General features: G+C 37.9%; 2 protein-coding genes across 5 annotated transcripts; both read right to left on the reverse strand.

The window, feature by feature from the left end:
• Nucleotides 1-395: 395 nt before the first annotated feature.
• LOC147862326 (cilia- and flagella-associated protein 61-like) lies at nucleotides 396-27,500 on the reverse strand. 3 transcript variants are annotated; one of them, XM_087322882.1, is made up of 14 exons: nucleotides 27,359-27,500; nucleotides 26,035-26,197; nucleotides 25,361-25,493; nucleotides 15,420-15,507; nucleotides 12,949-13,144; nucleotides 10,349-10,453; nucleotides 10,132-10,240; nucleotides 5,734-5,846; nucleotides 5,510-5,659; nucleotides 4,624-4,738; nucleotides 3,137-4,527; nucleotides 1,713-2,263; nucleotides 853-1,391; nucleotides 396-771 (listed from the first exon to the last, which is right to left on the reverse strand). In XM_087322882.1, the coding sequence occupies exons 1-14, from the start codon at nucleotides 27,463-27,465 to the stop codon at nucleotides 482-484; spliced, it is 4,050 nt and encodes a 1,349-aa protein (XP_087179008.1). In that variant the 5' UTR covers nucleotides 27,466-27,500; the 3' UTR covers nucleotides 396-481. The 3 variants fall into 3 exon arrangements, with proteins under 3 accessions (XP_087179008.1, XP_087179009.1, XP_087179010.1); XM_087322883.1 differs by lacking the exon at nucleotides 25,361-25,493 and having other exon boundaries at nucleotides 27,359-27,492; XM_087322884.1 differs by lacking the exons at nucleotides 12,949-13,144; nucleotides 15,420-15,507; nucleotides 25,361-25,493; nucleotides 26,035-26,197; nucleotides 27,359-27,500 and adding an exon at nucleotides 11,990-12,249.
• LOC147862327 (uncharacterized) lies at nucleotides 13,472-15,413 on the reverse strand. 2 transcript variants are annotated; one of them, XM_087322886.1, is made up of 2 exons: nucleotides 14,300-15,413; nucleotides 13,472-14,124 (listed from the first exon to the last, which is right to left on the reverse strand). In XM_087322886.1, the coding sequence occupies exons 1-2, from the start codon at nucleotides 14,440-14,442 to the stop codon at nucleotides 14,013-14,015; spliced, it is 255 nt and encodes an 84-aa protein (XP_087179012.1). In that variant the 5' UTR covers nucleotides 14,443-15,413; the 3' UTR covers nucleotides 13,472-14,012. The 2 variants fall into 2 exon arrangements, with proteins under 2 accessions (XP_087179012.1, XP_087179011.1); XM_087322885.1 differs by having other exon boundaries at nucleotides 13,472-14,205.
• Nucleotides 27,501-27,764: the final 264 nt, after the last annotated feature.

Here is a 27,764-nt window from a genome sequence, read left to right on the forward strand (position 1 = left end):
TCTTTACACATTTACTTCTATATCTAACCTCATTGTCTCATCTCCATCAACTATGTAATCTCTTCATAAATTAGCTTTCCCATCATGCTCCGTCCAGTTTGTCAAACATTTTATTGGTTTACTTCTAGTTACTAGCATATCTACAAGCATATACCAAAATTATGTCAAAAAGATAGTAGAATGTGAAACATTCGATAAGTTAATGATAATGATTTTGCTTTAACCTAACCATAATTTCATTATGACACTTGGAACACAGATTATTATGTGTAACTCATTGTATCTCTATTGCAACATTAGCTTTTCTTGTACGAATTGGTGTGGAGCTTTATTTAACACCATTTTTTGCTAGTTCCAAGGTTATTGCACCATGACTTGGTGCAAAAGAAACCAGAAACCAAAGTTAAGGATAGAATAACGATCATAACATATTACCATAAAAGATAGTGTCATAGACAAGGCTTTCAAGACCATTATTTTTTTAACCGAAGAAGCTATCACCAATTGACTTGTGATACGAATTCAGCTTCACAACTACATGGTTTACATATCCAAATTCAAGCCTAACCTTTCTAGTGATCCGGAAATCATCATCATCTCTTAACAAGAACCTCACAATCACATCCTCCTCGAGATATTCGAATCCAACTTTAACAGGAACCAAATCATCAAATTGTTTCTCACTCTCATCTCCCACTTGGAGCATCACATTCACATGACCATGGTCTCCACTTTTGAGCCAGATTTTTATATGTGATATCTCATTACTACCTTGCAAAAGAAATACCACATTCACATAGTCAGTATTTCTCTACTTTTGAGCAGAATCTCCACAAGGTTTTTCATTACTACCTTCCACAAGACACACAACATTCACATGGTTGCTATCTCCACTTTTGAGCAAAATCTTTACATGTGGCACTTCACAAAGATAATCCAAATCATTCTCTTCTCTATTGTTGTCCACTTTTGCACCAATCTTACAGTAAACTTTATGCAATACCTCTTTTTCATCAACTTCTACTTCCTTGGTTCCTACACTATGCTCGGCATCTTTTGGAATTTTACTATCTTGTTTACATCTTATTGATATAGACTGCGCGTCCAGGTGCTGGGCACTCAAATTTTCAACTATATTGCTGTGCTTTTCATTTCTCCCGGGACTTTTGATGCCGAGCTCTGGAAAATCAGATCTATATGCATTGAGAAATGCTAAGAAACCATCACTTAACACATGTTTGGCTAGATTCTCATCTCGAGGGGAGTTATTTAAGATTTTGAGAGAATCGATGCACAAATCATCGTAGAGATCATAGAATTTGTCATGGAATACTAGTCTGAACCACGGTTGAGAAAAGAAATCTCCAATATTGAAGTCACCTTTGACATGGCTGAGAAATGACCATAAGAATAATAAAAAATCCATCAGTGAGATCTACAATTAAAACCTCAATATAGTGATACATTCATTATGATGCAAAACTCTGTGTGTGTGTGTGTTTGTGTGCGTGCGTATGTGTCTGCACATATAGTGATACATTCATTATGATGCAAAACCTCAATATGAGGTAAAAATCTACAAAAAAAAAACTACAATGGGCTGACCAGCAAAAATGATTGCATGCAAATAACAGGGTATATACATATAAATAAGGGTGTCAATGCATTCTTCATATTAGAATGAATTCATATGAAAGGAAACGTTCTCATACCTACAAACCAGATTGTTTATCAAAGGTTCATATGCACCGACAATCCTGATCAACTTCCATGCTTCCAACTTGTCTTTTCCACAATATACTATCTTTCTGATTTGTCCACCTTGCCTCACATCTATTCTAAATACACACTCTTGTTTCTTCAAAATGAATTGCTGGAGAGCATTGTCTTCGTAAAGATCAAGTGAAGGGCCTTTGAGGTGGAAATAGACCAAATTCTCTGGCAATAAGGTGCCCACTCCTTTCGCTCGGATTAGACGTGGTAATGAGTTCCTGCGAGATGCTCGTATGTGTGGTATCATCTCAAATGGAAAGGGCACAAGCCCACCAGAAAGATTACGCTGATCAGGAAGATATTTTCCAAATAAGGATATAATCGCATCTGCCAAACACATTCCCAGTTCACAAGAATTATAGGATTCCATGTTCAGACCTTTCCTGCATTTACGACTAAACTTGGCAGCACTTCCACACGCTAAGATGAAGTGATCATTGGTTTGGAAGTTACCATCCACCACAATTCGACCATTGAAAATAATACCTGCCTGATACATATCTATGGAACTCTTTTAGAAAGTGCCATTACTACAAACACTTGTAACCTTTCATAAAAGAATGAACTATTGAAGCTAAAAATGGTGGCCTTTCTAATAGCTTCATGTAAACAATGTGATTCTCAGGATCAGTAATCACCAAAAAGATGGTAATTTCTGCAAGAGCCAATGCCATTGAATCACAATCCCACTAAGGCATTAAAGTTGACAGTATGTTTACTGATGATATATATTGTTCTATATACATAAAGGATGCATATGATTGTATCCACTTTTTCAGCCATATTTTCATATGGATGCATATGATGCGATACAAATTTCAGCCATATTTACATAGAGATGAATATGATTGTGTACAAATTTCAGCCATATACACATATGGGTGCATATAATTGTACACAGTTTCAGCCATATTTACATTGGGACACTTATAAGCATATATAGTTTTCATCCATGTTTACATAGGGATGCCTATGTTGGTATACAGTCTTCAACCATATTTTACGACTGAGATGCAATTTACAAGACACTCTAAACTGTAACATTTCGAGTATGCTTAGTGTCTACCATATCTTCAGTTTCAATCTTCACAATGAAAAGAGATCCATGGTCAATAACGAAAGTTAACATGCAGATGAAATAATTGTGAAAGTGTGGACTATTAGAGTTTACTAAGATTGAGGTTGGGAACCAATATATGAAAGTAATATTTGACTTTACTAACTCTATTACAAAAAAAACGCATGGAGGCTTAAATGTAGGAATTGACCCAAGCTAAATTTCACTTGAAGCACTCATTCTTCCTAGTTCAGATGAGATTATTAGTAATGTTTTCAGACTTGAGTCAAGGGTCAAAAGTTTCACCTTTCTAATAGCCCGTAAGATGTCTTCGTCCACATGCTTTGTTGTACATGTTACAAGAAGCATGCATGGCTGGAAAATATACTTTCCTTTACAATCAGTTTCAGAATCAGCATGACCTTCCTTCAAACTGTAAGTTGTGTCCTGATTTTGCAAACCTTCTACTGGATCATGTTTCTGTGTATCTTCTAAGAGTATGCTTTCCAAAATACCCTTTTCTTCGCCACAGTTAACATTAACTAGTCTCAACCCAGATCTTATTGTAATGCCTGTCTGAATCAGCCCAGCCACCACCATTGAAGATACATTTTTATCCCCAAAGCACCGTTCTGCGAATGATGCTAAAGGCTCAATTTCAGGGTAAACTAGAACCAACCGATGCCCCGGTATACCTTTTGACATAAGAATCTGAAGAGCAGAGAACGTCTCCAAAGATAAACCATAAATAATTATAGGCGATCCTGTCTCTGTAGCATTTACATGTATCCTGTTCTTTTCTATCATCATGGACAGCTCATCCATCCGAACAACCCCTGTATCCCTGTCTATCTTAAGCTTAGATCTCATTTGATCCTGTAATCCTGTGGTGAGTACCAAGTAATCGTATCTCATGTGTTTCCCATTTGACAAATGGATGCTTTTGGATTTTCTATCAAAGCCTAGTACTGTATCCGCAATGACGTTCACGAGATAATCAATCCCCAACTTGTGAAAAGAGTTTGGAGGACCATGCTCTACATCAATAAGCATTTTCTCATTACTAGAAAGACTCTGTGTACCAAAAGGCGACACTAATGTGAGATTAGTGAACTTGAAGTTGGCACAAGATAAAAGTTTATCGAGACAAAACGCAGCTGTCCGAGATGCCCCAACAAAGACAATACGGGAGTTTATAATCACTCTATACCTGCTTATAAGCCTATGCGTCATTGTGAATAAAGCACAATTGAATCCAATGTATTGTCCAAACTTTGAAGGTGATCCAGAATCTGTAGTTTCTTGTGTTTTCCCACATTGACTTATGAGTTGTTTAGATGGAGGGGTTGTAAGTTGCCACCACATGCATGAGGATGACATGGATGGATGCCATCGACCAGGAACAAAAAGCATGTCTCTGATTAGATTAGTCAAATTATGAGATGAAAAAATTGGCATGAAAATTACGGTTTTCCCCATTTGACGCATGATCTCCCTGAGAAACACCCGTCGGTGACTCCAAAAAAGAGGACTCAATTCAAAGAGTGTCATTACAGCATGTGTTCCTTCATTCTGTCTGTTTACGTTCACAAAACGCCGAAGGTCAAAGTGGCTAAATAATGCTTCGGTTGGACATTCCCTCTCCACAAAGGCCAAACCCACTGGTTGCCTTTGGGAAACTGCCACAAATACACTGCCTGCATAGTACTACAAGGTTGAATAAATGAAATCTGTTAAAAAACATGCACAATTAACACCAAAACATGACGTAAAGCTTAGATTTAAAAACTCACATCCATCCCTTAGCTGTTCCAAATGATCAAGAATGCTCCTACGATCTTCAAGACTGTCAACAAGATCCCTTATTATTTGCATGTCCTCAGATTTTGCTAATTGCACTTGAAATTCCTGTAACCATAACAAATCTACCACATTTAACTACAATGCTTCCACTTCTCCAAATGAAAACATCCAGCCAAAAGCCAGTGAACTCTAAAATCATCTAAGTTGAAATTAAACCCCTAAGCTCCAAAAGCCATCTAGAATAATCCTAAAATAGTCTCAAAACTAGGATTAAACGTCACCAAAGGAAGAGAAATGCACACGTAATTATTTTTTACAGAAAGAAATCAAGGGAGGACAGTTTGTGATACAGTCCTTGAACTATATGTCTAGCATTTGAGACCTTCAACAGTGTCCCAACAGTAGATGCATGTCCATATGCACACATCGAGTGTTGAGAACTAATAATATTCTTGAAAGACAAAAACATTGAACTAAGTTACGAAGTCTTCAAATTGGATCTACATATACTCTTTGTTTAGGTATTCTACTATATAGAATTTAGAAAAAAGTTATACATATGAACATCGTAGTACCTTTAGACAAAATTGATAATTAGATGTTTTATATGATGAGTTTTCATAATAATGCAAGTTAATGCTATGTCTAGTTTAATAATTAAACGATTGATTGAAGTCTAGTGTGTGACTTTCTAAGAAGTCTTACAGAGAAAAACAAAGACTCTTACATGCTACGTCTGGTCAAGTAACTAAATGGTTAATTAAAATTTTAATTAATGGTTTTGCAAGAACCTCAAGAAGAGCCAAAATTATAAAAGATGTCTTTTAAATCAATATAATTTTGCCAGAAAGTTAAGAAGAAAACAAAGATTATTACATGAGTTAAAGAGTGTTGATGGAGAATATGAACTGACATATTATGTTCAGTGACCCCTTCCTTCTTTGGAACACAACTGAAGTATTGAAGAGAATATGGTGCAGTAACATTGTATGGCACTTCAATTATGCAATAATCCTTCCCTTCATACTTCATCAATTGTTTCAACAGATTTAGAAATCTATCATTGGAAATATAGACGATAAGTTGAAAAAAATACTTACAGCAAATGCAGCAATAAGAAAATCCATCGCTCTATTTTGAACCTCCTCTTGTAAACAAAACATTGTAATTTGGAATGCATTTATGCATGCATTTTGATCATTTTTTCTCTTCCCTACAAATCCATATTTAGGTTTTGATCAACATAGAGCATCTCTCCTTTAAAAAAGCTAGAAATAATCAACGAGAATTAGAAGAAGCGAAAAGGAAAGCTCATACACTGGATGTACAAGTTGTAAGGTGGGCTGAAAAAGAAAGCCAATGAAGTGTTGAGAATCGTGGAAAAAGGACAGGCATAGAATATCCGAATTCCTTCGGTGTGAAGGGTAGGTATAGACTAGTCTAGACCTAAGGCTTCAATCATCTGATTCATGGATACAAACAAAACAAATCTTATCCAAGAGAAGGGCACTCAAGAGAGAAGATATTTCTAGATAAAAATTTCACGTCAGCTAAAGTAGCGCACCACAAAGAAAACATGCCATAAGTGCTTGCTGCAAGAAAGGATGGATAATAGGCAGACTACAGGGATCGCAGGGTCATTATTACAGACAAGAGTGCCGAATGACAGTGTATGGTCTATGATGCCTTATACATGACTCTACGGAATTGTCAAGGCTCTCTAAAGACAAATTCAAGGTATTTTAAAGATCCCTTCAAGAACACAGATATTGATTAAATGGTATCAGAGCACATATTGATGGTATCAGACGACACTTAAACCCTAAACCATTTAATCAAAAACCCTAAACCCTGCTCTCAAAGACAAGACAACACTTAAGATGTAGTCTCTTGTTTGGTCTTATAGGCCATTTTGGCCTTTTAAAAGACGGTAATACATCTTTCTTTCTTTCTCTATCTATCTAAAAGACACATGATAAGGAGCAAAGATCAGTGCCCCATGATATAATCCGGGCAGAGATGGGATCAGAGCAGCACCTGTAATCACTGAGACATTGTTCCGATCAGTGACATGTATCCAACGTCTTTGGGAGCCCTTAAACAACAGTACCAAGTTGGCACTTATGTCATCAAGACAACTGGCTGAAAATGGAGACATTCATTGTTGGTATGCTGAAATGCAACAATGGTTCGAGTCACATGGCATACATATAAATGCACTACCCTTGTTCCAATATAGCTTTGACTCTCCCCATCTAAATATGACCAAAGTGGAAAAGAATAGAGTGATCCGAACTGATATTATTAACTTGGAAAACAAGATAACATGGATCAGCCCCAAAATATCACTTGGTATGAAGATGGCCCACTACAAGACACTTTTTACACACATCAAAGGATGGATTCATCATCAGGCCACTTTATATGGACATACATCTATCCTATGCGCTGTGCAATGAGATAAGGGAGTTGCGAACTTCATCACATTAGCTAGAGATTGAGGTAGGCAGATATGCAAAAATACCTGAAGAAGAAAGAATTTGTCAACTGTGTCATCAAGGAATGGAATCCGAAGAACACTATGTTTGTCACTGTAGTGTCGTTTATGAAATAAGAGGAAAATACCATTCATTGTCTCTTTAAACAGGGCTTTGGCCCACTACGAAAGGAAAGGAATATGAGGACCAACAGTGCCTAGGACTTTTCTTGTTAGAACTCAAGAGACACAAGGAAAAATTGTTAAAAGAAAACAATACATCACCCATTTAAGAATGTGATGGATCCATGATGAATACATTCAGAATTGGCCCATTGTCACCGCACCAAACTTGGACCACAAGCCCTTATACTTGCATATTGCAAACAAAAAATCGCAAAATGACCATAGCATTATAGTGCAAAAGGAAAAGATGTAGTTTAAGAGACCTTGTTATCAAAAAGTTGATCTATATGCAAATGAGGTTGAGAGTTACGTCATGAACCACTCCTTAGTAGTAAAGGTTAAAAACAAATTGGGAGCAATTGAAGGATTTTCATTCTCAAGGTAAGGTAACAATATTTCAATGCACATGTAGGTGGACATCGAATGATTAGTTTCCATGTAATGTTTGGTTTGAAGAAGACTCCCATGCTCATCTCAAAATATTCAAGCGTACAAAAGATAAAAATGAAAAAGCTCTAACATTGTATCGCTAACAAAGACTGGTGAGGAGAAAAAAGAGCCAATAGTATCAAATGCTAGAAAGAAATATAACACAAATGTTTAAACTCCAAACAAAGTTAGCATGGAGAGAACTCAAGGGGGAAAAGGAGATATAATGGGTGAATTCACCGATGAAGAGATGGTACAGTATGTACATAAACATTATATGCATGATGTGGTATGCCTATGACATTGAGTATCAAAACATCATATAATGCATGTGTGTCTATCAAAAATGTTCTTTGAGGGCCAAAAAGATGTCTAATGGCAAAGTGGCAGATGCAACTCTAATTTGGGCCAAAGCCTTGTTTCAGATGTAGTGGTATATCTTCCTCTTATTTGATAAAAAGCAGCACAATGGCAGTCATAGTGTTCTTCCAATTCCATCCCCTAATTGAACAAATGGCAAGTCTACTTTTTCATAGATTTGCGTGCATTTAGCATATTTCAATTTCTAACCAATGTGAAGAGGAATTCAGCTGCGTACAATACCGAATGCATGAGATAGATGAGAGGAAGTATGCCACCCTCTACGTAGACTAAACCGCCATTTGACAAATGATGGAGAAGGCTCACCCACAACACTTTTGCCAAATTTTTCTCAAGCTTCAAAAGTATAGGGAATCAGCCCTTACACTACTATGCAGGATGCAACAGCAATCACAAAATATTCATTTCTTCAACAACTCCACTCTGCCACTTGGCACTGACACTATGCCAAGTAGTTATGCCAACAACAACGTAGATAGTGAGTATTAGGATATAAGGCACATGGGCCATACTATCACCAGATCATGGAGATCATTGCTCGCCATCTCAAACCCACACGGGGACACTCAAATGCACATGCTGGACTTTGTCATAGTTTCACTTCACTGCACCAACCAGCCTTGGTTACAGAATATCAACAAGAGCCTCTTATCGTTGTCTCAATATATATTGAAAAGTCTTTCGCATGTTTTCATATGCCATGGGAAAGGTGTTGAGTGTGTCATTACCTCTATATGCACAATTTGGTAAGGCAAAGAGCCTGAGTCAAATGAGGAGACTCAAATATCGGATGCAAGTTGTTAGAAATATTGAGAATCGATTAGATAGGTATATAGAGTTACAATCACAGAGATGGATATATGAAAACAAAACTTCTATTACATATGAGAGTAGCTCACAATGGTAGTTCACCCATGCGCTCACACCTTAGAGCTTAGATGGGATCTGGACCAACTCACTACAAAATTAGTGGGGACCGATGATCATCACACCACTGTGTAAGAGAGTGGATTATATTCTCTATTTGGTCTGAGTGTAACATTAAATGTGCATGTCAGTTGATAGTAGTGGAGATATTCCTTTTCTATCAACTAACTTGTCATTTAATATGACCCAGCTCCCTAGATACAAGCTAGTTCTAGATAGTACTTATCTTAAAGTCAATGGCACATACTTCAAGACTAAGTACATCGTAACTTGCCTACAAAATATTCTTCTAGTTGACTTGATTAGCCAATCCTATTAGCCTACTTCGCTCTTTCCTAAAGACATTGTGTCCTACGCATCTACGGTTTCCTAGATTGACACCTTGTTGGCCCATATGGTTGAGTTGCACAATAGCTACTCCTCATTTGGGGCGCTATCACAAAATGTGCACTCTAAGAGTACATATGGGGTTAGATTTACAACTTGGGGTTGATCATTGATTATATCTAACACAAGTAGCCTCATGTAAGCTATGGTTGGTGTAACAAAAGACATTGTATTTGTGGTTGGAGTTGTGCACCAGTATATAGAAGATCTTGTTTGTAAACATTGGGACTAATGAAGGATATATTTGTTTCCATATATATCTAACTTGAGAATCCCACATGTGCCGAAAACCAGATTCTTTAGTCTCTTTTTATTTTATTCACTTTTATATTTACTTCTTGTCCTCAAAGACCAGACAACACTTAAGATGTAGTCTCTTGTTTGGCTTTATAGGCCATTTAAGCCTCTTAAAAGACATTAATATATATATATATATTTCTTTCTTTCATAGACATGTGTTTCCAGATTATGTAGCAGATACACAGATTCCATTTTTGCAAGAAATGCTAATAACAGGAGATTCACATCACACAATCTGCTCACATTGTCTGCGCCATTTTATGAATATCTCATGAACAGATGTGTGCTGCCTCATCTAGAGATGAGGTGGAGCACATTGTTGCAACCAAGGGATGTCAGTAAGATATATGGCGTGGCCGCCTTGTGAGAGATTTGGATACCATCATGTATTTGAAACTAGAACAATACTTACCATGATCACCAGGGGTATTCGTGTCATCAATATCTATTCTTTGAGTTCTCTCATTGTTTGATTGGCATTCAGCTTTCCTTGCTTGATAATTACAACCTTCATTTCCATTCTGCATTTAACAAGTCTAGATATCAATCATCCCAAGAAGGAATAATAAAAAAATCATCAATTATGTGTACATTAAACCCATGAAAAAGAGATCAGTATTCCAATTAACCTCAGTAGAAATCAACCCATTATAAGTATCTAGTTGAAAATGGGTTAGAATTTTGGAATCCAATGCTCCTGTCACGGCGATCATACCAACTGGTTTACTGTCAACCTGCCAAAACGTGTTTAAACAAATATGGCAAAAGTAGGGATCAATATAGGATATTAGACATCACTTTAAGTCTCATAAAGCCATATGGCTAAGAAGAATCGTGAAAATATGAGAAAGGCCTACAGGTTCTTCATTTTGATGAATTAGGGCAGCATGCCTACCTATACAAAACAACATATTCAATTGTCACCTACTAATCGATAGGGAATACTTAAAAAAGACATCAACCCTACCTAGGCACTTCAATGTTTCTCATGTAAGGTTCTTGAAGTACACTACCAATTAATTATGTTCATAAAGATGTTCCATAAATTTCTCTATGGAAGCCACCCACATATGCCAAGCTGCCATGCACTACCAATGATTCCTCATCTCTCGGAGTATTAGATATGGTGAAATAAGGATAATACTGATTGATTGTAACTATGCAGTAAAATAAACTCAAGAGTTAAATTAGAATTTCAAATATATCATAGAGTAAATATAATGGTTGATGCAACTGATTACCTCAGATAATGACTAAAAACTGTGAGCTAAGGGACTGATGATACTATATTTTTTTATGGACGTCAAATGTAGTGTAACAGTGAGAATATAGACGGCTGACACGATTCTTACACCTTCAATTGCGGTGTAACAGTAAATTCATTAGCTGCTGCCTCCAAACTTCCCCTAACTTTGAGAACGAAGGGCTACCTTCCACGTATAGCCTAATCGACATGGCAGACTCCACAATGAATGGTCTCAGCATCACTTCTTCTGTTTAAATGAGATACTTAATGCTACCTTATATGGAACCCTTTCAAAACTGAACCTTGGTTTGGTGGGTAAATTTCATGGGAGCTGTGTATTTGAGCCAGCTATAGTTTGTCACTTTGAGAGAAGTTTGAAATATCTCATATACACGGAAATCAAATGAATGCATGTTATATTCTTAGTTAAATCAATAGCTAGCTTCAAAAACCTAGCTATTCAATTTGCATTCATCTTAGTTTATTATGCTTTGACCTGATGACCATCAAAGGCATAGTTTAATAATCAAATACTAGCATGCATATATATATTCCGCAAGAAAAATAAGAAATTATATCCTATGAAAATAAATGGAAGAAATCATATAGCCCAATCAGTCAATTGTGCCTACTATTCCTCTCTTGAGAGCGTTTGCAGGTTCTCAACCAAAGAGTTAGATACATCTGTCTATGTCTGAAGCTGCCTTGAACTTTTGAATATTAATCTTGGATGGTTAGATCTAATGTAGAAATGAAATGTCTCAGAAGGCCAATGTGACTTGTGTATACATGCAGAAACAACGGTATATTGATGTCTTTTACAAAGCCAAAACGTCCTATGAGGCCGAATGAGAGATTACCTCCAAGGTTTTAAATAGTAAAACACAAGATTAATGTCATCCAGAAATGGTATACCCCAAGCAGTTATTTCTACAGCTTCTGAACCAAGGAATTAGAATCATCATTTGATTTCTTAAGTTGTCACAAATTCTATAATATCAAGCTTGAAGACCATAAGGATTACTCTTTCTGGTCTAGTGAACAGAGATTGCAGAAACTCTTGAATTTCCTGAGTTCACATTCAATGTTGTGAAGTACAGGACCCTGGTGAAAACTACAGAAAGATGTCACCCGAGCAAGAAGCTGCAAGATGACTGAATCAATCCTGTAACATTGTCATTGTAATCTCTTCAATGGATTTTTATGATGGCTCATTGTACTAGGCCTGATCATGTTGAGATTGCCCAAACATGGCAAGCAGATTGTTGAAACACCCGAATGAGGTGTCAGCTGATGAAGCTAAACAATGCCTGGATGAAGCAGTGGTTGTGCAGGAAGAATGGACCATTGGTCATCCATCGTGTCTGCAGCAAGGGGCAACAGTGCAACTCGATTATTAGATTCTTTAAAGATTATCAACTGTATACCTTCAAGCTAATCTAAACATACTCTTGGGACTATTTAAAACTAATTACTTTTCCATCAACTACAGGGGAATCTAAAAATCAACCATCCTTCTAGGACTACAACCTGTAAACTCTACAAAGACCCTAGACTTAAAACACATCAATTCAGTCATGACGGCATTCCTGCTCTAGAAGTTGAATAATGAAGAACCTATTATTAAATTTCCAAGCTGGCATTCAATCCTTGCAGATTGACCTACTTTAACTTTGATTTTCATTCTTCATCCTATTAGTTACAAATCTCCAGATATTGAATGATGTTGCACAGATACAATGCACGTAATAAATACAAATGCAGTGACTCAAAATTTCTGTTTTCCTTCTTAGAGCATTCAAATGTTCAATTTCAAGAAAAACAGATTAACGTTTCCATCCCCTTGTTTGTCAGCCTTTAAAAATTGCAGATGGGTAGAAAAAATGAAAGAGAAATTGAAGGCTTTGGCCAATCACCTGTAGTAATACTAAGTAGCATTGATTTTCTCCACGCATGTTAATATAAAAAAGATATGATGAATACCTCTGCAACAAGGACACGATTGTCCACGTCTTGGGTTGCAATGAGCCGAGCCAAAGAATAAGGATACGCAGGAATTGCGGAATCAGGAATCTTTGAAAGAAGTGCTCCTTTTCTTTGAGCATTCTCAACAATGGGGCAAAGATCATCATAATCCTCCACAACTGCCAGTCTGATATTAAATCTGGGATTAACTGTACTGGTGACCAAAACAAATAAGTACCCTTTAGAACAGTATTCATTTTCTCCCAACAAGTGTACTTTTCCTCAAATCAGATTAGTTTGCCAGATACTGGTTTCAAATTTTGCTCATGTGTTCTGTTCCTTCAAAGCATAATTGACAGCTGAACAAAAACTATTTGGGACCCCAGCACAATATACAAAAATGAAAATATAACTGAAAAACAGTTGAACGCATACTTAAGCATATATTTAATTTAAACAATCATGCAACAAAGCCCAAGAGAACCAGAAAACAGATTAAAATGTAGTCAAACATAACTAAGACAATAATCTTCCAACAAAATAGAAGTGGGACAAAATGAGATATTTCATATATGGAATTTGATGATATGGAGAAATATTTCCAGAAGCATCTTATGAATGTGTAAGGATATATAGCCCACATGGTGAAACAAATGGCCATAATAGTATGACCTTAAAATATAGCCAAAGAAGGCAGTAGCAGACATATAATCCATGCCAAACATGGAGAACAAATGTCCATAATTGTTTTGACCACAAAAAATACACCCAAGGAGGGAATAGCAAAACCTGAAATGGGGAATGCTCCCATATTGAAGGATAGTGCAATGTGTAGCAGATATGGAGTCAAATGCCCATGATAGTCTGAGATTACAAGTGTGAGTAAAAGAGTGGATGTGAGATAGTTCAGAATCTTTCTTTCAAAGCATGAATTTTGGAGGGCATGATGGATTGTCTATTGTCAAGTATGTCCGCAATAAAAGTATGTCCATCTTGACATTTTATCTTCCTTGATCTCCGTAGGCAGCAGCAGCTAGCTTAGGTGTTATATGAAGAAGAAGAGGCCATGCACCATCAAATAGCTAGATTGAATTTCTAACCATAATGGATGTTCCAATTTCAGCAGCAGCTATTGAAATGGTCACTGGGGTCCCCATATATATTGAATCTGCTTCCCTCTTTCTCCGCAAACTCCTGCAATAAGGCATCCACAGTTTGACCCAGGACCTCAATGAAATCCTGCTTGAAAGGAGTATGGCATCATTCTCATAGTACCTGGGGAAGGCCCATAACACTTCTCATGCATCCATATTGACATCAATAGCATCTACATTACCAAACTCAATAATATCAAGCACATTCTACTTACCAATAAATTTTCAGCAAATCATTACGAAACCACCTTAAATGCTCCCATCCAAGTGCATCCAATATTTCTGCACCACCACCACTTATGGCATGGGCATATGACTGATCTTGCATCTCAGGCTGGGAAATGCCTAGTAATTCCATATAATCACTATCAGTATTCTATTTTGTGAGTTTAACACAGTAAAGACCATCACTTGGTCATCTAGGTGAATATCTTCTTGAGCCATCTCTAACTTAAAAGATAGGTAGCCATGCTCTTAATAGAGGAACAATGAATACTTCCTTTACAGAAAACTATTGTTGTATCACCATCGCAAAAGAAGTTGATGATCATAAACAAATGAAGTTCACCAGCATGTCCTCGAGGTTACAACCTCTATAGTAGATATTTTCTAGGGTTCTGATCACTGTATAAAGCTGAAGCTTTAGTTTCTTGGGCTCCCGACTAGGACAAAATAATGGGGTTACAATAGATCAGCCAATAGCAATTTGTCATGCACGTAGGCCCCAACACCATGGACCACAATCTTACCACCCTTGTCATCGACAGATAAAGGCCATTATCTCCCACCACCGCAGGTTCTTCCCTCGCTTCAGAGACCTCTCCATTCTGGATCAACCTAGGCTAGAGACCTTTTGAAGTAAAAAATTATAATATATCTGACTTGAGAATCTTACGTGTACCGATAACAAGATTCTTTAGTCCCTTTTTATCTTATTCACTTTTTTTATTTAGTAACATTTATTTATTTTGATGTGTTGTTCTCAAAGATGAGACGACACTTAAGATGTAATATCTTGTTTGGTCTTATAGGCCATTTTAGCCTCTTAAAAGACATTAGTATATCTTCCTTTCTCCTTGTTGTAGGTCATTTTACGGTTTCAACTTTCTACTCTCTCAAAAAAAAAATCAATATGTACACTGATTGTAAAGATGTATTACATAGGGGTCAATGTTCAATTCAACCATGTCTGAAGCTATCCGAGTTTCCCTATCATCTCTCATAATGAAGTCTAAGCAACCATCAGCTGATTGAATGTGTTTGTATACGTAATTCCAAGAGCATTAGTTAGAAAGAATGAACTACAAAAATTTTACATCAACAAATTTCTATGACCTTTGTATGCATGCTGACAAGGAAAGTTGCATTTCTTCTGAAGTACATATCGGCTTTAGTATTTCACTTGTCCCACGCTCGAATGTGCCTGCAAATGTTTTCAACAATTTAAGGGAAGCAAAACGTTCAAAAGTGCTATGAGTTCTCACTTATAAAGTTATATTGACTGTTTGTTACATGATAACCAACCATTGTTCCTAATGTTCGCGTACGTCCAATTTACTGGACGTACACGAACGTTTGCAAACGTACGTGTATGATACGCGATATTCGTTTGGCTTCTTTTTTTGGGGGGGTTTTTTAATTTTTGATATTCATAATTCTTTGTGAATAGAAGTGACGTCTGACACACACACACACACTCTCTCTCTCTCTCACATGAGAACTGACAAATCTTCTCTCTCTACAAAATCTAGATATCTAATATACATATTACACACTCCCTCACACACAAAACCCATAGCTCCTCTCTCTCTCTCTCTAGAGTCTAGATATACACTCAACCACTGTCTTCTCACACATGCAAACAGGATTTGTTCTCAAAGACGAGAAAACATTTAAGATGTAATCTCTTATTCGGTCTTATAGGCCATTTTGGCCTCTTAAAAGACATTAATATTTCTTTCTTTCTTTCTCTCTCTCTCTCTCTCTCTCTCTCTCTCTCTCTCTCTCTCTCTCTCTCTCTTTTTCTTCCTTTCTGTTTTCTTCTCTGTATTTGTTGCCGTTGCTCTCTCTCTCTCTCTCTCTCTGTAAATTCACTCCGGCCATCGTTTTCTACGTTCTATAGCTCGTTAGAAAGCTCTTTCAAAGAGCTTTCTAAAGAATGTTCATTTACTGAATTCCGTTACCGTGGCGAGAAGTTATGAGCATTTTCATCCGCAGCCATCTTTGCCCCACGGTTCCTCAAACGGAAGGTGGATTTTGAAGCCCTAAATCGAGTGAAAGGTACATTCTCTCTCCTTCCCTCTTTGTCTCTCTTTTCCCGTACGGTTTGTCCCTACAATGGCAAATACTCGTAAAACCGCCGCAAAGTTTGGGGGTATGATTGATAATGAGCCGAGATCACCAACAAATCTCGATTCTAATGCAATGGACAAAATGCTTATGAGTCACTTGATTTCTCTTCAAGAAACCATAAACAAGCAAGGTGAAGAGATTAGGATGTTAATGAAAGAGAATACTAAGCTCCAAAGTGTTGTCATTGAGAATGAAAGTCTTAAACAAGTGGTTGCAAAACTTCAAGAAGAGATTCAAGAATGTAAAAGAGCTTCATTTGAAACAAATGAGCGCCTTAACAAGATTGAGTTAAAGGAAGCATTAAAAGAAGAAAAATTGGATACGATGAGGCGGGATGTAAGTGAGATGAAAAATGTATGTACAACGAAGTCATGGGCCGATGTATGTGGTGGGGATGTGTTATCAAACTCATCTAATATGCATGTGATGCACCAAGAGAAGAATATAGAAAGCATAGATGTCCGAGAATTGAAAGAACGCGAACGACGATCAAAGAACATTGTCGTCCGTGGGATTAAAGAAGAGAGTATGGAAACACCCGCATCCCTTGGAAAGGCCATTGGTGAATTTTTTAGCATGCATTATGGGATGTCAGATGTGAATGTATATGGGGCACACCGAGTTGGGAAACATGGTGTTACTCGCTCCGGAGAAAGGCCTATTGTATGCACAATGACAGATGATACAAAGTGGCGGATCATACTCGAAAATAGTTGGGTATACCTCAAAGGTACACAATGCTTTGTGAGTGAAGATCGTACTATCTCACAACAAAATGCTCGTCGTAAAGCATATGAAGAAAGATTGAAAAACAAGGTTAAGGATGTGCCTAAAGATGGAAATGTAGGCAAATAGGGACACGTGATCTATGAGACTAACCCACGCCTTTTACGACTATGCTTTTGGAATTGCAATGGATACCCATGGAATGCGGGATTTGGCATAGAGGAGTTCACCAATGACTCGGATATCACACTTCTTGTTGAAACATGGGAGCATGATACTCAAAGGATTCAAGGTTTAGGAAACTATAATGTACACTCTTTGATATGGAAGAAAAATCCAAGACAAAGAAGAGGACAAGGAGGGGTGGCATGTTTGATTAAGAAGGAAATAGAGAAATATGTGTCAATCATAAAAAATGATGAAAATAAATGCTACATATGGCTCAAAATAGAAACACCTAATGATTTGCCCACTTTTGTTGTTGGATGTTACATTCCTCATCAAGATTCTAACTTTTATGCTTGTTTGGATAAAGATCAACCGTTTGCCAATCTAGAAGATGATATTGCTTATTTCAAATCCAAAGGGGAAGTTATTGTCTTTGGTGACATGAATGCTCGTACAAGAAGTTTCCAACTTGATTCACAAGAATCTTTCATGCCACATATCTCAAGGATGCAAGAGGATATGCAAATGTATAACCGCTCTTCTAGCGATGAAAAAGATCCGGACCAATTTGGGAAGTTACTCCTACAAATGTGCAATAGTACCGGATTGCTTATTGCAAATGGTATTTCCTTATGGCCCAACACTAATGGTTTTACATGTAGAAAATACAACGGAAATAGTGTGATTGATTATGTGCTACTTTCCGAAGGTATTTTGGATCGTATACATAAATTCTCACTTGGTGAATGGACACCGGAATCAGATCATAGGCCTTTATGTATTGATCTCAAATGTATGCATAGGTTTGATTGTGAGAAGGCTATTGAAGATAATAAACAACCGCACTTGAGCATGAACCTTAAGCGAGCACCCATGTATTCCAAGATGGTTGAGGATATGTTACAAATGACAAAGATACAACATGGTGCCACACTAGAATGCAAATGGGAAGCTTTCAAGAAAGTCATTCTCTCATGTACAAACAAATGTTTTTCGACCAACCGCACATCTTGGAAATGCACCAAGAAACTTAGGAAAAAATGGTTTGATAAAGAATGTCGTGAAGCTCGAAAGTGCCTTATGGTTTTGGATGTAGTTAAGGATAAAGAGAATTACCAAAAGCATTTGCATGAGTATAAAAGGCTTATTCAAAGAAAGAGAAGAATATGGGAAGTTACTCAACAATTTATCCAAACGCAAGAGAAAGCACATGCATGTGCTAAATTTTGGGGAAATCTAAAGGGAAAACGTGTTGAGAGTTATGGTGACTTAACTCTTCACGACTTGTCTATGCATTGTAAGAATTTATATGAGTTATCTCTTGCCGGAAAGATGATGTGTTATGGTTCTCTTTCACATATGCCTTCCTTCTTTACAATTGAAGATATATGCATAGGACTTAAGAAATTGGCCTCTCGAAAGGCAAGCGATCTTCAATGTATAAAGGCTGAAATGCTCAAATGGACGGGAAAGGAAGCACATATATGGATAAGCGATATGTTTAATGATGCATTGCAACATGGTATGCCGTACGATTGGACTACAAATTGGATCAAACCTTTACATAAAGGTGGAGATATAAATAATGTAAACAACTATCGAACCATCATGGTTGGCTCATTAATGGCAAAACTATTTGGATGTATAATGGAATCAAAGATAAGTGTATGGGCTGAAAAAAGTGGTAAGAGAGCTTATGGACAAGCTGGCTTTCGGAAACACCATAGCACCATTGATCACCTTATCACCCTTCGAGTATTAATGGAGGAAAGTCGCCTTAGAGGTAAAGGTTTATATTGTTGCTTTGTAGACTTCAAGAAAGCTTTTGATATGGTACCTCGTGAGCATCTTTGGAGGCGAATGGAAGAACTTGAGGTGCCAAGTGAATATATGCTTGCAATTTCCCGAATTTATGAGAAGGTTATATGTTGTGTGCGCATGAAAGATAAACTTTCAGATTTTTTCAAAAGCACTATTGGTGTTAAGCAAGGATGCCCACTCTCACCAACACTATTTGGTCTATGCATTGATGAATTGGAAGAAATGGTTACCAAGTTTGCAAAGGAAGAATGTGTTGAAGAAGTTGCCATTGGGAATGTTGTGATTATGCTTTTGCTATATGCAGATGACGTAGTGCTTTTTGCAAATACTTTAGGAGATGCACAAAAGCTTATGAAGGCATTGGAAAAATTTTGCATGCATACTAAATTAAGTGTCAATAGCTCTAAAACAAAGATTATGCTTGTGAAGAGCCAAAAAAGAGATAAACCATGCATTATGTACAACAATGAGCCACTTGAATGTGTGGAAAGCTTCAAATATCTTGGCCTTGAAGTTCCTTCAAATCATAGATGGAATGAATGTGCTACACGCCGCTTAGAGGCGGGCAAACGAGCATACTATGCATTTGAGAACACATGCAATCTTGGAGATATTAAGTGTTGGGTCCTCAAGAAATATCTTTTTGACACTTTGGTGACACCAGTTCTTCTCTATGGGGTGGAAGTATGGGGCGGTAGCATCCCTAACTCTATGTGGAAAGATTTTGAAAATGTCCAAAAGCATTTTCTTACCAAGTTTCTACAAGTTAAGAAACAAACGCCCTACACCCTCCTCCTCCTTGAGACGGGATCGCTTCCCATTGAGATCATGGCCATGGAAAGGGTTGTTGAATACATGCTTAAGGTTCAAAAAAGTCCCTCACATCGACTTCCTAGAATTGCGTGGGAAGCAAGCAAAAAGATCCAAAAGACGCATAAAAGCAAAATTTTGTGTTCCGGTTGGATGCAAGATATAGAAAAATGGTTTGGTAGATGGGATGCGAGACACTTGCTTCATGATGCATCATTAGATTCCTCTGTAAATGAGGCATTTTTGCAACGCCAATGTATCATGACATGGGACAAATGTGGAGGCTCACGCTTCACACATTATACTACACATGTTGCACCTAACTACAAAACCATATTCTTTGCGGAACGGGGAAATCGTACACATCCATACATGTTAGAGCCCATACCGTTATCTGCCATTCGAACCATTGCTTCCATGCGACTTAGCTCACATGCATTGCGATGTGAAACAGGGCGTTGGGGTACAAGTGATGAGAGTGGTCGGCTATGCACACTTTGCCCTAAACAAGTTCGCGAGTCTGAGTATCACACTTTGATACAATGCTCTGCCTTTGATCATATTCGACCATGCTTTCCACATCTCTTCGATCGAGCCCAATCTTTGCATGAATTCCTCTCACAACCACAATGTGCACTCTCGATTGCAACATTCATTGGTAAAGTTCTTGAACATCGAGAGTCACTACTCACTTTCACACGTATCACGTGAAATGTAACATTTTTGGTCTCATAGGTCATATTTGATCTCCGAAGACGATAATATAATCTATCTATCTATCTATCTCTCTCTCTCTCTCTCTCTCTCTCTCTCTCTCCCCCCCCCCCTCACACACACACACTATGTACCCCATATACACCATATGTATATATCTATGTACCGTGTATGGATTTCAATCATACTTGGAGCCTTTTCACATATGAGTATGATACGAATATTGGCGTTTGAGTATGACACGAATGGGACGTATGGCTAGAACTATGTAACCAACTTGACGAGATTTTATGACAAGAAATTTCCTAAAAATGTCAAGAATGCAACGAAATACAATGTCAGTTCTATCAACAAAAGTTCCTAGTTTGATCAATGTTAGCAATGCAACTATAAGAGGACAGTCAATGAAAACCATGAGATCATTCAATTTGAACCCTACTACTCCTGGGGATTCAAAATCTTTGAATGGAGAAAGTAGAACCTGGCTGCTCTATGCATCTAGCCATGATTGAAGACCCCACTTTCCCTTGGACAGTACATAGACCAATTTAATAGGTTAAGAGCCAGTGATTATAGTTTTCATGAGGAAGATTCTCTAAGAGGAATGAATGCTAACATGCTCGTAAAGAAAGGCATCGTATTCCACTGCATCATGGCCTTACTCTGGACTTATTGACCCTTGTTTTCACCACCTTATGTCTCATCTCAAGATAAACTACTAATCTAATGATTTTTTACAAAAAATCAAAAGGAAAAATTTGCAGAAATATCGATAATACACAGTTGGTACTTAAGCAGAGATTGCTTTTGCAAGTGGAATATATATATATTTATGAAAAGTCAACAAAGATGTGGAATAGCTTCCCAATCATCTCAATATAAGTTGCCAATCCCCAACAGATGGCACAGTTTGTTGGTGAATTACCAGAGCTCAACCCCCCAAAAACTCAATACTTTTTTCCCAAAGCAAACAAGTTTAGAATGGCTGGCCTCAAAAAACTGAATAGTTATTTTCCACAGCATTTAGAGGTATTATACAATTCAGGGTTGCAAACAAGTATTTCACATAACTAGAAACATATCTTCAAATTCCTCCCAAGCATCCTTTTCCCATACAAGATCCTAGATTTGTTGGAGGGCGACAGACCTAGAATTAATTTCTCCCTTCTACAATATCCTTTTTGTTGATCATAACAGCCCATTTTGGTCTCTTAAAATGACGCCTCAAAAGGTACTCAAGGTTGGCACTTATGTCGTCAAAACAACTTGCTGAACATGTCATTGCTAGTATGGTGAAATGCAAAAATGGTTGTTCAAGTCACATAGCATAAGCGTAAATGCACTACCCCTTTCCCATATAGCTTGGATTATCCCCATCTAAACATGACCAAAGTGGAAAAGAATAGAATGCCCTGAATTGATATTATTAACTTGGAAAACAAGACAACACAAATCAGCCCCAAAATATCACTTGTAGGAAGATGGGACACTATAAAACACACTTCTTGCACATATCGGAGGATGGATTCATCATGAAACCATCTTAGATGGACATAAAATCTATCCTATGCACCGCACAATGTGATAGGGCAGCTGTGAACTTCATGACATCAGTTAGAGATTGAGGTAGGCAGATATGCACAAATACCTCTAGAAGAAAGAATTTGCCAATTGTGTCAGCAAGGGTGATAGGGCAGCTGTGAACTTCATGACATCAGTTAGAGATTGAGGTAGGCAGATATGCACAAATACCGATAGAAGAAAGAATTTGCCAATTGTGTCAGCAAGGGTGGAATCCAAAAAACACTATGCCACTATAGTGTTTTTATGAAATAAGCAGTAGATACCATTGCCCCTTTAAACAAGGCTTTGGCCCACTATGCAAGGTAATGGAATATGTGGACCAACGGTGCTTGGGCCTTTTCTTGCTAGAACTCAAGAGACACAAGGAAAAGTTATTGAAGGACAAGAGTACAGCCATACAAGCTCATCCACAAAGAACAATCACAACTTTCTTTAGCCTCATCACTCCTACTCATGCTACAAGTCAATCAAAGGCTACCCAAATGGGCTCCCAACTAGGACATAACAAAGGGGTTACAATAGATCGTCCAATAGCAATTTGTCAAGCACATAGGCACCAGCCCCATAGACCATGATCTCACGAAACTTGTCATCAACTAACAGATAAAGGCCATTATCTCCGCCATTGAAGGTGCTTCCCTTGCTTCGGAGTCCTCTCCATTCTGGATCGACCTATGCTAGATATCTTTTGAAGTCAAAAATTACAATATATCTGACTTGAGAATCTTGCATTTACCGATAACAAGATTCTTTAGTCTCCTTTTATCTTATTTACTTTTATGTTTACTTAGTAACATTTATTTGTATTATTTACTATTCATGCATTATTTGCCTACCTCAATCTCTAACTGATGTGATGAAGTTCACAGCTGCCTTATCACACTACACAAGGGTCAGATAGATGTATGTTCATATAAGATGGCCCGAGGGATAAATATATCCTCTGTTGTGCGTAAAAAGTGTGTCATGTAGTGGACCGTCATCCTACCAAGTGATATTTTCGGGCTAATCCATGTTATCTTGTTTTCCGAGTTAATTTTATTAGTTCGGATCAATCTATTCTTTTCCACTTTGATCATGTTTAGATCGGGACAATCCAAGATATATTGGAATGGGGATAGTGCATTCATGCTTATGCCATGTGACTCAAACCATTGCTGCATTTAAGCATACCAATAATGAGTTTCTCCATGTTCAGCCAATTGTTTGGATGACATAAGTGCCAACCTTGGGTACCTTCCTTTAAGGAGCTCCCAAAGATGTTGGATACAGGTCATTGATTGGAATAATGCCTCAGTGATTATAGGGGCTGCTCCTATCTCTGCCCAAATTATATCATGGGGCACTAGTGCTTTGCTCCTTATCATGCGGACAATCATTGACACTAAAGGTCTCTCTAAATCTTTCAAGTAATTCACCTTGTTTAGACTCAGTCCCCACGTTTCTACTCCATATATAAGAGTTGGTGTCACAAGTGTATCAAATAGCCAAAGTTTAGTTCATGGCTCTTGGATCTGCAAATGTGCAAATTGTCTTTCGAGAGCACCGAAGGCTGCATATCCACTAAGGAATTCGGGCACAAGCAACCTCCCATAAGGAGAACCTAGGCCTTGTAAATGTCATTCCTAGGTATGTGTAGGAGTGTGTGTATTCCACCTTTTCCTCTCCCAAGAAGAATTCTGGTTCTAATTTTGTTACCCATGCTTGAGCGGTGTTAAACACCATCACTTTAATTTTTCCATGTTTAAAACCTTTGTCCATACAAAATACTTTTAAGACATTTAGATGTCTTTGTAGTCCCTCTAGAGAGTCAGAAATCAGCATAATATCATCAGCATATAGTAATATTTGTATAGCTATACCCAATAGGCATGCTCTTGAACCCCCGAATCTCTCTATGTAATGTGATACCTCATCTATATATAGAGATCAAAGAGAGTGAGTGATAGTGGGCATCCTTGTTTCACTCTGATTGTGCTAGCCACCGCCTCTAACAAACACTTGGGAGACCACACTTTTCCTGACACAAATTCATAGTGCATAGATTCCCCGCTGCATATTTGTAGGACACCAAGGGCTTCTTACCATTGCATAAGCCAAGTACGCAGCGGAGTGTCGAATGATTTTCGGAAATTCACAAAGCAGCAATAGATCCTCTTATTATGGGCTCTTCCCTCCTCAATAAGGGCTCAGAGGGTCAATATGTGATCCAAAGTTGTGAGCCCCTTCCGAAATCCTGCCTGTCCAGCTGAACGGCAGCGATTTCGCTCTGCCCATATACTCAATTCTGAGACTGGAATTGAGCCATATAGTTTATCCAAGTAATGGCCAGTCATAATTGTTCTATAGTTGCTTGGAGTCATGGGATCTCCACTCTTAGGGATTGGCACAATGGTATGTTCTGTCCATCTAGTAGGGAAACCTTCACAAATGGCTCTATTCAAGATGTGTGCCAGCAATGGGAACAAGATGTCGCGCACATAGATAAAGAGCTCACCAACCAATCCATCATGATCCTGGGCCTTCCCAAATTGTAACCGATCAATGGCATTTCTTACATTTTGTGGAGTAAAAAAGGTGGATTCATGTGGGGTTGAGCCATGCGAGTGGGGAGGTGGAGTCTGCCCTGGGATATCATATAGGACCTTAGCATATTCATGCCACACCTGAAATGAGTCCACCTGTTTGGTAGGTTGCCTCTCATTAAACGTTTTCCATGCTCTTTTACTTTCTTGTCCTAGAAACAAGCAGAAGAGAAAAACAGCACATTTTTATGTGCACAAAACAAAGATTTCCAACTTGAATTATGTTCAAGTATACATCATTTCTAGCTATTTATACTTATCCCCATTCCCTCTTATCCAGTGCAAATTCATACTTCAAAACTTTAGAATTGGATCTTGGCTATTTATTTCAATTAAATTAGCCGAAATAAAATGCATATCTTTGCAAGGTTTCATGCAAGTTGGATATGTTGGAAGTTAATCCAAGCTTATATTTGGTTGGGTGAGGGGGTTAAATGAAACTAGGAAACTTCGAGAAGTCTCAACATATCTAATGAGCACACAACCATTCAAACTTCAAATGGCAAAGACTCTTACTCAAAGTGAGAACAGCTCTAGTCTGCGGTGAAATCTTGAAAAAGGCAGAAAGGAAAGCCTTCAAGTATTTCTCTTCTGCATGTGAATCAAATGGAGGCACCACATATGATTCAATCCATAGAGAATTATCCACCTGTAGTGAAAATAGTGTAATGCCTCATCATTTGAAATCCATAAACGAGTAAACATTGGGATACTAGCAACAAATCTTAAGTACACTAATCGTTTGATTACATCACCCATTTAAGGCCAAATTGTACTAAATAGTTCCGACACCTAGTAGAATCACCCACATCTACTTCCACCTAGTAGATTTTGTTCATCTGCTGGGCCAAGATGGGAATAAATCTCCACAACTAGCTTTTTATCAACATGAAACTATGTCTGACTAGCATTTAGCAATGCCAAGCTCTCTCTATCAATTCACTGATAACAATAAATTTCAAATATATACCCTGACTCCATGGCTAGCTGACATTTATGAATTGTAAGCAACAGATTGAAATTGTAAAAACTATGTTCAAACATTTTGCCAACACATTTATGTCCATCGTAAAAATACTTTGGATTCCCTGCGCACTACTTGGCTAAGATCATATTAAACTCCATGCCTAACTGATATTAAACAATGCCAAACAATATAAAAAACACCGTTTAAAATGCAAGCTATGTACCCTGAATCCATGAGTTGATGACATATCCATGGCCCATGCTTTGATATCGGAAGCCTTCTTTCCAAAAACCCCGCCAGGAACATTTGGAGCGTCGTTGAAAGCAGCAAAAGCCAAGACCTCATCATCCGAGGACAGACCCAGAAGAGAGTAGAGAGAATCCTCTCTACACAAAATGAAGAGAGACAAAAAACGAATTCAGCAGCAGAAGTTGAAAAAGAAAGAAAAAAACAGGGAGATTTTCAGATAAAAAAGGGGAAAGGAAAATGGGCATTCAGAAATTTGATAATAAATTAAAATAGCATTAATTTTCACATAATGAGGGGAAGAATAAATAAATAAGTTACTGTTGATTAAGTAGAAATAAATCGTGAAGAAAGAAGGCATTCATGAAAGAGATTTGGAAGAATGCATGGAAATCAGATCAAAAAGAGGAGGGAAGAAAACGAAATAATAATTAGAGAATGCCCTGATTTTGTTTCCTTCTTTCCCAGTATGGCCCTACGTTTCCTTCATCCTCAAAAGCCCCTGCTTCTCGAGCAATTATAACATTGTAGAGTCTTAAAACTTGCCTAGTTATAATATCGGAAAAGGCTGCATGTCTAGTTCATGCGTTGTGATCTGTAATGCATAAAAAGCCCCCCCTCCCTCCCTATTGATCTCAAATAGATCAATACCATTCATAGGACACTCCCAGCAGGATAATAATGATCCAGAATGCATCGTACAATATCCAGAGTGGTTGAGCAATTACATGGTCAAATTCATCTCCATTTCCTCATTATACTGCTAGGTGAACAATTATTCCGGAAACCATCCCCCTTTTTTCTCAGCTTGATCAGGACCATCCGGGAAAAACTCTGGGCAAATGCACCCCATCTCTACCCGTTTCCTCATTACACTGCTAGGTGAACAATTATTCCTGAAACCATCCCCCTTTTTTTCAGCTTGATCAGGACCATCCGGGAAAATAATGGAAACTCTGGGCGAATGCACCCCTTCTCTACCAGTTATAAGGACTATTTCAGCAATTGCATAATCAATTCATCTCCTTTTCCAATCCTGCTTCCTATGTTATGGGGAATTCATCACCCCTCGTCTCGGAGTTGGATGGGGGGGGCAATTAGGACAAATGACAAATGACAAAGTCTTAGGTACATTCGAGTAAAATAACAAACTTAAGAGGGGGCATCCGGAGAAATTAAAGAGAAACAGAAACTCAGGCATTGCTATCTCAGAGAATTCTCCTGGGAGTAACAACTAAAAAAAAAAAAACGAACTTTTGATTCTCGAAAACCCGAAAGGAAAAAGGGGAAGGGGGAGTTACATGAGCTTGGAGAAGTCATGGCGATGGGGAGAAGATCGGAAGGAGGCCTCCACGGCAAGAGAATCGGTGGGCTCTGCAACTCGCACGTGAAATCCTCGAGGATCCATCCCTGAGAGCAGAGAGAACGAAGAGAGACAGAGACAGAGAAGAGAGGGAAGAATTTAAAGGCAGTTGCAATCCCATCGGGCGGATGTTTTTGAAAATTTGGGGGGTACCCTTACATATTATACGTGTATATATATATATACATATACATATAACCTCATAAAAAGGTTTATCAACTATTACATAAAAAGGAATCGTTGTCAATAACTTTCTTGGTACTACGGGGGGGCAAATGCATATCGCAAGTGCGTGCATTGTGACCAGCTTGACCACATTTGGAACATTTGCGACCGGTAGAGTA

Source organism: Azolla caroliniana, unplaced genomic scaffold (assembly GCF_043228905.1).
Source record: "Azolla caroliniana isolate FFs.n. ecotype wild unplaced genomic scaffold, voAzoCaro1.0.p SCAF_7, whole genome shotgun sequence".
Classification (NCBI taxonomy): Eukaryota; Viridiplantae; Streptophyta; class Polypodiopsida; order Salviniales; family Salviniaceae; genus Azolla; species Azolla caroliniana.